Raw genomic sequence first — 11,093 nt, forward strand, 5'->3', positions numbered from 1 at the left:
AGGAGGACATCATCATCATCATCAAGTAAAATTAGGAGAATCGGGCCCCAGATTTAATACTAACACGCTATCTAGCGTTATCGCCGCTAGGTATGAAAAGAAACCACAGTATACTATGTTGAATGTTTATTTGTGTTTAACTTCTAAAAACATTATAAACACAGTAAAATATACAAATAAATGCGGAAGTAGTACAATTTCATATTATAGTTGCCAATATTAAAATAATAATTAAATTTCGTAAACAGAAAGCTACCGTACTACACAATAAACAAAATAATATTATTAACAATATATTAGTGTAAAATTTTATTTTCTATTTTCGTTAAAAATTATAATAAAGATTGTGCTTTTTCTTATATACTATATTAGCGAAATTAATAAGAATTTAAGTAACAGTCGCGGGTGTGCCGAAATTTCTGAATGTTGCCAGCGTTAAAGTGCCGGGGATTCAAAATTTCTGCGCACCGGTTGCGACGGAAAAATAAAATAAACCATGATATGGTTAGATCCGAAGTTCTTAATTTAAAGTTAGCTTCAACAGGATTATTTAACGATCGTATAAAAGTCTCTCCAATATATCCTTATCTAAAAAGGTAGGCAGCATCTTACTATAGACACACGGTACATATCGAGATACATCGGCATGCGACATAAAAATCGTCGCATCCCAAATTAGCCTAATCGAAAAACGTGTCATCTTGCCTTTTGTAATAGTGAAAAAGTTTTGGATACATGTTTTTAGTTCCTAAGAAGAGTCCCTACAGTCCGACAGTACTGTCTAGTGCGCACCGCGACTATTTCTAACGATTCATTAACCGCACAAAGTGTCGTCAAAGCGAAGGAAGGTTATAGGTTCATCCGTTCGTTGCGTTTACTGATCGTAGACAAATGGCCGCGGCTCACCCAGACCTAACAGTGAAGGAAAGGAAACTGCCACTACACTGCATAGAAGCACTTCGATTATTATTTTTCCATCATCTAACGATACATTTTTGATAACTCGATAAATGTTTAACTTACACAAACATGCATATAAATAACATGCTCGTTATCATTTTGGCTACATCTAAATACTACTCGCAAAATTGTTAACGAATCCACTTTAACTACGGCCATACTAGACATATGACATACATTTTTTTGAAAATCGGAGAGGTCAATCTATTTAACAATACATTTCCACTAAAACTTAGGCCCTTTCAGTGGTTGCGCGGTAAAAACGGGAGGTTTGCATACATCGTGTTGCATTTTATTTATCAAAATATGTCACAGTTGTGGTTTTAAAGCTAATTGTGATCCTATTAAAGCTTTCAGCTTTAAGCGTTCAGTGTGACCACATTTCAAAGATTCTACTATTGTAGCAATATTATAAAATTCTGTTTGTAACTTGTATAATTATAGAAAAAGATGGATATGGTTTCAGTAGAATATTATTTTCGTTTATATGGTAAAAATGTGGTCAAACCAATCGAGCTGTCTTGTAAACAATATAGACCACCGAGTAGTCGGTGACCATGTCGCCTCAGTTTCGTTTTACGTGATATAATACATACGCCTGTATTTTACACAGCAAAATGATATGGAAGTATACAAGAAGTGATATGATATATAATGGAGATTGTACTAACAAGATATGTACTTAAACGATTAAAATATCAAGTATCCACAAATTTGGTACATTTTTTTGTTAAATATATATGTATAAATGCTCGTTACAGTGTCTTTTTCGTTGAATCGTTTCGTTCTAGCAACACTGTCGGGGTTACTGAGGGGAAAAACAAAAATAGTAGAAATGCTGTCAGGGTTGCTTACAAGAAATCTAATAAATGGTAGAAATCAAAGCGACTCAATCACGATACGTACTGCAACAATGGCATGCCCTTATTAATACAATAAGCGTTGCATACGACTATCGTCTCGAAAACGACGCTACAGGGAACTAAATCTAGACGTAATCTTCGTTAGTTCTATATAGCCGGGTCCTCACAGGCTTCTACTCTTTAGTATCTTTCCCCCGAAGCCCACTCGATTAGAGATGTGTGGAATGTTAGAGCTTATGTATAATAAGGTAGAAACAGCATGTGCAGGTATTGTTAGTGATGAGTCGAAAATTAGTAGTAGATAAAACTGTACAATGTATTATATTACTTCGATGTAGCAAGGATAGAATTTAAAGGGATTTTAAAGCGTTCTCTTTGGTTTGACTCGACAGTGTTGCTAGTTCGAAGGTTAGGGCAGGCTTTGGCAGCACCATTCGCGTTGTGTCTCGATGTGAGCTACTCTTTGGAGGGAGGCTTCCCGTTGGTGTACTGCGGAGGAGAGTTCGATGTCTGGTTCTGATTGTCCTCCGTCATTACTGATACTAGTTCTTCGACAGCGCGGCCAAGGTCATCTGGAAGTTCAAAAATATATTTCAAATCTCACATTTTATTACCAGGTTACGTTGTAAGTAGTTAGATTTTTTTGCTGACGGTTTTAATTTCTCCTTTGACATGTATCATTATAATTTAAAGCTGAAAGTTAAGAATTAGAAAACATTATTATTACCTCAAGGTATACGTCCTGTTAGATTAGCAGCAGAAAACAGAAAAAATACTTTGTGAATATTTGATATTAATTCCTAAAACGATGACATTAATCATGCACCACTCAAAACCATGCAAAAATCTACAAACAACGACGAAACCAAACAAAATCATATCGACTTACAAAACGAAAACAACTGAAAACTACATGAAATAAAATACCTGTTAAATAAAACTTTGAAACGAAGCCTCAAACTAGTAAAGCATCTCTTGTGCAAGGACTAAGTCCTGTGATGGTCAATTTCTAAATAAATGCGATGACTGCAGCCAGTGACTTCTAAATAGTGACGAACAAACAAGCAAATAAATCAACTTTCCAGTGGAAACATTTAGATCGCAAATCTTTTATAACTGACATTTTAAACAGACTGCAGTGTCCATGTTCAGTCCATTACATCTACGGTCATAAAAAGAACAAAACAGTTCGAAAAATATGCGACGTGAATCTTTTTGAAAGTTGATTTATTACCATCTAAAATGATAGCGAAAACCTAACACAACAACAGCATCTCAGCTACGTTATGTGCAACTCGGGAGTGGTATATTCCTGACCTGCGCAGTGCATGAGCGAGTGCACGGCGTGCGGCGGCGGCGGCGGCCGCTCCTCGCGCTCCCACCGCGCGCCCGCGCCGCCCGCGCCCCCGCCGTCTTTACACACACTCAGGTATAAGGACCATGGCTACACAATGTAGGACACAGGACAGTTCCTTGGGGTACCCCTATCTCATGCCCGGCAGTTATTTACCAGTGAAGATGTTTTAACACTTTGGAATTGGAACGTTGGGCACAATATGCTTCCTTGGGAGAGACCTTCCTTTAGCTACTGCTGTGTGCTGAGCTGTCGCCAACGTTTGCTATCGCAAGGGTGTCGAAAGCATATCGTGAAACTTAACATCATTCTTAATTAAAAGGTTTTCATTTTATTGGACATTCTAGGATTCAAAATAAGGGACACACTTTGTGACAAGGGGTTTCATTAACTCCAGAATTTAATTAGAAGTATAAATACTTACTAGTTTGTGACTCATGGTACAGTCCATTATGCATTTTAGCCGGCGAGTCGGTAGCGAGTTGCGAAGCAGTCACAGAGCGAGTCTGCAGAGTGCCGGTGCGAGCTGGCGGGGAGCCTTGGGCAGGCTATAATATAAGAAAAAAATATATAATTAAGTTTACTTCTGTTATTTAAAAAAAAACGGGAGACTATATGTTGTGTGTTTTGGACAGATCTGTACATTTTAACTAAGTATTGCAAATATTTTGAGAATATTTGTTAAGGCAACTCTGAAGATTGTTTCAAAAACATAGACTTTTTTATTTCCTGCGATACCATATCAATCAAATCGTATGTATAAAAATGAATTGCTGTTCGTTAGTCTGACTAAAACTCGAGAATGGCTGGACTGATTTGGCTTGTTTGGTTTGTCGAGGTCCAGGGAAGGTTAAGACGATACGAAAATTGCGAGATCAGCTAGTATTAAATATAAAATGAACTTACCTCATCGAGCAACCTCCTTAGTCTCTGCAACTGTGCCTCGAGCTGTCGGTTATGCTCCTCGAGGATCTGCATCCGCGCCTCCAGCCGGCCCTTGTGCTGCCTCAGCAGGCGGGCTTCAGCCATCATGTCCTACAAACAAATCATTATTAGCATCAACTATTTCTGCTGTATGTTTGTCAGTTTTTAGCTGTTTGGGAGGTTCATTAGCTGTGTAGTTCTGGCTTAGATCAAATTTTATAAGTGGTATTTTAAACTATTATTATAATGTGTTGGTATGGAATGGTAAGCTTCAATGAAGCTGGTTGGTCTATTGGCATTATTGCAAGGACAATTGCCGTTATTGACATTGTTTTTGGTGCAAAAGCAAATTGTCTTGCTTTTCGTGTTTGTTAAAATACACCACAGGACTACATTTGCTACTAACGAGAACGTTACTTTAACCGCTGTAGTCTTCTTTCAAAATTCAAGAGGCACGTCTGTTTCCGGCGCAGCGATTTTTAACTTCAACATCAATTTCGGGATTACCTTGAACGTTACGATCGTCAGTATATTTCATCGTTACATTTATATGTTGCTTTTGTTTCTCATTTACCTGGTCAACAGGCGCGTTTCTGTTATCATTGACTCCATGCTGTTCTTCAGGAGTCGATCCTGGAGTCTGCTTAGCCTTCAGACGTTCATACTCAGCTTGCAGACTGGCATTTTCTTCCTCCAACTCCCTGGAAGTTAACAATTCTTTTATAAGAGTTCTTACTGAAGAGTTCTTAATACATAAAATACACTGTTCAGCGACCGGCGTCGTTGAGGGCCGTGTTTAGTTCACCTCGAAACCACTACATAATCTTTCGTACTTAGTGAAGTGTCTACATAGATATGTTGAACAATATTTTCTTGCTTTTGTCAGTTTACCTGATCATAGCCTCGAGCTCGTGTCTCTGCTCGCGGTGTATGATGGAGACGACCTGCACGGGCGAGCGCGGCGCGTCGTCTGCCTCGGCGCCGCCGTTCAGCGACGCGCAGTACTGAGCGATCAGCTGATGTTCTTCATCGCTGTGAGAAGGAGGACTTGTTAATCAAACTCTTGGGTCAGTATATGAAAGAGTAAATAGGCGAGGTAAATAATGGAGGACATTGAAGGTTCTTAAGAGGTAGTACCTTAGTGAATAGATAAATAAGAGTGGAGATAGGGGTAGCACATAAGAGAGTAGATAGGGGTAGTAAATAAGAGAGTACATAGGGGTAGTACATAAGAGAGTACATAGGGGTAGTACATAAGAGAGTAGATAGGAGTACCTAGTACATATGCGAGTTTACGAGGGAGTACATGAGGGAGAATATTGGTGGCAAATAAAGGCGCCCGCTATGGTAATCCATAACTGTGAGTTATAAAATGATCATGCAGAGGGTTCACATCAACAGCGCAATGACACATCAAAATCATTTCATTGACAGGCCAGGCACTTATTGTATCCTTAGATTCTTTTTATTAGTTACTTTTAAAAATGAGTGTAGTATACCTGTCAGGCGTGTCCCCGGGCTTGGCGCCGAGCTCGACCTGCGCGAGGCGCGTGGCGTAGAGCTCGAGGCGCGAGTGCATGTCGGCGCCGCCCAGCGCGCCGCCGCCCGAGTGCTGCGGCGACGGCGCCGGCGACTCCAGCGCGTCACCTGGCCGACGAAAACAGTACTTATATTCATGGTTCGTGATATGCCGTTCCTATGAAGTAAAAGTCTTAAAAGGACGTGGGTTTTAATCAGTAAAGAGTCTGACACTCCTTCAAGCTGCAAATACAGTAGACGGGGTAATTTTGATGATTCCACACCAAAAAAGGTATGCTAGGACTACAGACACATAAGACTTTTTAAAGACCACAGAGAAATCTCAAAACAGATTTCAATAACCTATATATTTGTGGAATTACTTGCTACCTCTACTGCATATAATTTGCCATTACTTATAGGGCTTGGATCAAAATTCTATCACTGGTAAGCAATTCAATAGATAAATAGGTTACCTATTGAATTCTGCAGTAGTAGCGGTAAAAGTCTGACCTTAAAAATTTCTATAAATACTGCTGATTGTCATACCTTCGAGCACAGTCTGTACTGGCAGGTAGCCGACTCGGGGATGCTTCTTGAAGTAGCGAGCAGACTTGAACTTGTTGCGCAGAGCCCGGGTGAAGTCACGCACGTCTTCTCCCGATGTTGTCTGTCAAAGGAAATATTACATTGTTAGAATCGATAAAAAAGGCAGTAAAAAACAGCAAGTTTCAGTAATCTGGTTAACCAGTAATCAAGGTCATCGTTTCCAAAGAAAGACGCCAATTGCTGGACATAAGCCTCGCCCAAGATTCACGACTGTTCCCGGTTTTCAGTAACCCATGCACATTGTTTCCCGGTGTCTTTGGCCAGTACGTCCGTCCATCTAGTATCAGGCCTGACCGCCCTGTCATGTGTAGAGTCGCCACTTGAAAATTTTTTGCCCCAATTCGATAATGAAGGTAGTAAAAATAACTTACAGCAGTACAGTATTCTTGCATGGGATGCGTCAGCTTGTGGTTCTTAGCTTTTCGGCCGTTGAAGAAACATTTCTGGCACATGTCGAAGTTGAAGCATTTCAGACAACGGTATCTGGAAGAGACAATTGATTTGTTAAATTGTGATAAAGTGGCAGTTATATGTATAGTGATCGTTTCGATCAGAATACTTGCAATCATCATCAAACTTAGTATTTTGATAAATTAGAGACTAAAGAAAGTCCTGATACACATCAAATCTTAAACTTGTAAAGAATTTTAATGGCGTCTCCCACCAATTTTCCCGAAAAACTCACTGGATCTCTTTTAAATTTTGATTTTTGCTCTTCTTTTTTATACAACCACATTTTTATACCATCCAAGTACGTTTTTGCGTATTAAAATAATAAAAAACTCGAAACTCTTCGACTCACCTGAACCCAACAATCGGGTACTCCTTACAGATATTGCACTTGGCCTGATGCTTGGCCGTCTCCGCAGCCGCCAGCCGGTGCAGCACCGGTAGCCACACCATGGACTGCGGCTCCTTCTGCAGCCACTGCAGAAAGTGGCAGGCTTCTATGAACTGCAGCTGCCCATCTGCGTCCCGTTCTAAAGTCTTGTCTTTAGACGGCTCTGGCTCTTTGTCTTTCTCTTTTTCTGGGAGGTTCACTGTGGATATTTTTGGGATTAGAGAATTTTTATATGTGAGCAAAAATATTTGTTTTCTGACATAACGGTATTTGTCTTGGGTGTTTCTTGTTAAGACTTTGCTTTGGAGTTGATGATCTCAGAATTTACAAAAAAAGATCAAATCGTTGTAATATTTGTAGTCGTTTAGTATCTCAAACTATCTAAACTCCTGAAAATAAATTAAAATTTTAATAATTATGTTAGAAGCAGGTAGCATTGTGTTTTGATAGTTGTATGTTTATTTTGTACTCACCAACTTTCCTATCAAGAGTGCCACCCTTGTTGCCCTCCTTGGTGGCGGCGGATGCTTGCTCGAAGCAGCTCCGCACGGAGGGCTCGATGTTAGACCCTCCGAATGCTGCTACTTCACCCAGTTGTCGCGGTACCTGGACAAAAAAAAATCATTTTTAAGTAAGAGCCTGCATTTGGGATCCTACGTTTACGATTGCAGATGGTTCTGAACCAGTTGTTATCCGGATTTTAGGTGTTCGTACCTCATCATGTAAAATTTACCTGTATGCAGTCGTGTAGCAACAGTCCGAGTTTTCTTTGGTCTGCTCTGCAGGACGGGTCTGCGATCAGCCGGAAGAGATACCTGAAAGTATAAATAATGTCTTAATCCCCAAGTCCACTTTTTTCCATAACCACATAGAAGATGTTTTATAAAGCATTGTCTTTTTTGGATTTTTTATTAGTGTCTATACCTATAGCGTTCCAAAAGACCATGTTATCTGTTTCTATCGTATCATCAACTGCCAAATCATCTCTTACCTATACTTCTCCTCCAGGTGTCCCTTACACAGCAGCACCAGCCCCACCTTGAAGCTGAGCACCCGGATCTGTCCGGTGCGCTGGCTGTCGTACACGTTGAGCAACCAGTTGATCGACAGGTCCAGGCAGAGTGGCACGTTTACTAGGCTTGGGTTCTCTGCTGCTATTACCTGGTGGAAGATGGGACCTTTAATGTATGTATACAAATGTGTGTATGTAGATAAATCGGTAAGAAAGATGTGACGATGTGTGGTGATTCTTCTTCGCAGTGGTGTGGGGTAGCTTTTGGGAGCTGCCTTTTGCAAAGACGTTCAAAATTATTTTGGGTTTGAGCTCTCATGGGTTATTTCAACTTTGTGAAATAATTATATGCAAGCTAATGTTGAAGAATTCTGGATCATCAGAATCGCCTTCCCCCTGTACAAGATCCTTAGACGATCTAAATGGACATGGGGGGACTTTTTTGGTCAGCACGCCCTCAAGAGTTTTTCAAACTGTGGGCTTAAAATTTTCCTTAAGTATTAAATAAAAATAACATTACATACCTCATACAAGGAAGTAAGTACAGTGATCATGTCAGGTATGTCAATGAGGCGATCGTTCTGCGCGCGCAGCCCGTGCGAGTCGAATGCTTCTAATGCGGCAGGGAGCTGCAGCATGTGCACTGGAAATAAGAGAACGTCAGGTTAGTAAAATAAGTACCTATTATTGAAGATCATAATAATGACAGTGCCATATCAATCAGCTAAGATCCAGTATCATCAAATAACTAGGCTGCTCTGAACTCAGTCTATGTAATAATATTTACTTTATACAATTGGTCTAATACATGGACCTAGAAGTGAAAGCAACTGTATGTGACGAGATCTTAGTCCATTTGATTTTATCAAAGCTTTTACGAGGAACCATACGGACACTGGAGTTGTTACTTACTGCACAACGCCTTCTGCACCGTCCTCAACTTGAGCGCTGTCCGGTACGCGGAGAAGCGCACCTCGTTGAGGTCTGCTAGAGAGTTCATCAACTCGATCATCTTCGGGTGGTCCCAGTGTGTTGTCTCCAACTCATGGCTGTAGGGGAAATTGGTTTTATTACATTTGTGAATTCATCAGGAAGAGAATGAGGTTCAAAAATCTAATTAAAAATAATGAAGGTTGGGGTAACAAATATGTCTTACTACTAGTTACGTATTTGATAAGATTTCTCAGGCTGAGTGACTTAAGGTTTTATATCAAGGGGAATCATAATGTTCTAGAACACATTACGATTATTCTTTAAATAGCCTTAGAACGAATCCGTGCGGTATCTCTTTCCACTCCTTTCTCTATTACGTGTCATACTCCTGAATTTATTTAAATAGGTCAAAAACTCACTTGATATAATAAGGTACATTGGCAGGCGTGACAGCTCTCTCCCAGGGCTGTTCCACAGAGCCGGCGAGGAAGCCCTGCGCTGCGCCCGCGCCGCCATCCCTCGCGACTCCGGTCAGTTGACGCACGCGCTCCTCGCCGCCAGACATCAGACCTGATACCCTGGAAAATGATGATGTGGATGAGTTGGAGAAAGATTTGTATTTTAAGGGACTAACTAAGGACCTATTTTATAAGGTATTGCAGACTGTTTAGAGGCAGATTTGTTTAAGTCCCAGACACATAGAAAATCTATCGTTTCTCGAACACTCGGCGTTTAAAGTGTTATAATGCTGTCACTGATGCAGTCGAAGAATTAAGGTTCAAGTTATGGTAAGAGTCTATACTTCTACGTATGGAAGAAGGTATCAAAATTGGAGCCTAAAACCTAAAACATTGACAAACAGCTTCCAGAAAATCTGGAAGGATGGTAGTTGATGGCATATTTTTACGATCTATGGGATCGGCTAGGAGAATCTTTTAAATTATTCATAAGTGCAATGGATTCCTAAATATGTATTATGATGTTGTGTCCTAAAAACCCTTTTAATCCTGACCCAGGGTGCCTGTCACTTGTACAAAGTCCATCAAGTATGTAGGTTGACAGGCACCTCTCAGAATGAATATAAACACTTTAATTGACTTGCAATGATCGTCGCCATGTTTAACATTCCTCACATACTAATATTTACGTATAAAGGCAATGCTCGTGACTTATCTAACTTTTCAATGGGCTGTGGTCACGTTCATAGATTTTTATCTGTTATGTCTCTCTGTCATTGAGATCGTTTTAGATGTTGATAGTAATTAACAGATTAATGTAATTTGTATTGTCTTAATTGATTACAGTTTTGCTGTTAGTATACTGTTTCGCTGAATGCAGTCTAATTATGAACTTACAAGTTTCCTCTGCATCTTCATCTTCATAATCAATTATTGTATCGATGTTAACTTCATTACATTTTATTTAGGTATATAACAACATATGTTATTGCTTTACATATTTCTGTGGGATTTACAAAAACGATCTCATATAAAAATAATTTAAAAAATGTTGATTGTATTTTGTAACTCTTACCTAGTATTCAAATCATCAAGCCTAGCCAACAAATGATCAGGCAGCTGAATCTTATCTCTCGCCAGCTGCTGAGCTTGCGCATGGAGTTCATCAGCCAGTCTCCTCAGAGGAGGCAGTTGTGCGCGGGCGCGGGAGACGGCGTCGAGCTGCGCGCGCGCATCGCGAGCATCACCCGGCCCGCGCCATGATGAACGCGCTGCCTCGGCGGCTTGTACCCGGCCTGCGAGCTCGTCTAATGAGGTGGTGAAGGTTCGGACACGCTGGAAGAGAAATATAGGTGGTTAATCTTCGTGTATGATGGCAGTTCGAGACATAAAATAATTCAAAACTCAAAAAACGTATTTGTATGTCGCTAAATATAAACTATAGAAAATCAATTGTGTCTCGCGTATATCTACGATACGGCATACGGGTTAAGCCTCATTTGTGATGAGTTCAGTAATTATTGTTAGCATCAAAATTGTCGACATCATCACATCACCGATCCTAATTTAGCTGTCGTCAATTTTATCAATCAATCATTTTGTTAATTTGTAAATTGACATT

The 11,093-nt window shown here is 40.1% G+C and overlaps 1 protein-coding gene across 1 annotated transcript; it reads right to left on the bottom strand.

Moving 5' to 3' along the window:
• Positions 1-111: 111 nt before the first annotated feature.
• LOC124641064 (dystrophin-like) lies at positions 112-10,819 on the bottom strand (the record flags this gene model as incomplete). Its single annotated transcript, XM_047179071.1, has 17 exons — positions 112-2,395; positions 3,141-3,236; positions 3,602-3,725; positions 4,084-4,212; positions 4,676-4,802; positions 4,993-5,133; positions 5,601-5,748; positions 6,169-6,289; positions 6,600-6,711; positions 7,031-7,268; positions 7,543-7,675; positions 7,803-7,884; positions 8,061-8,230; positions 8,606-8,724; positions 8,994-9,130; positions 9,434-9,592; positions 10,548-10,819. Coding segments are annotated over 17 exons (2,424 nt in total), but the record flags the coding sequence as incomplete, so codon positions are not given.
• Positions 10,820-11,093: the final 274 nt, after the last annotated feature.

The sequence above is a fragment of the Helicoverpa zea genome, chromosome 21 (genome assembly GCF_022581195.2).
Source record: "Helicoverpa zea isolate HzStark_Cry1AcR chromosome 21, ilHelZeax1.1, whole genome shotgun sequence".
Taxonomy (NCBI): domain Eukaryota; kingdom Metazoa; phylum Arthropoda; class Insecta; order Lepidoptera; family Noctuidae; genus Helicoverpa; species Helicoverpa zea.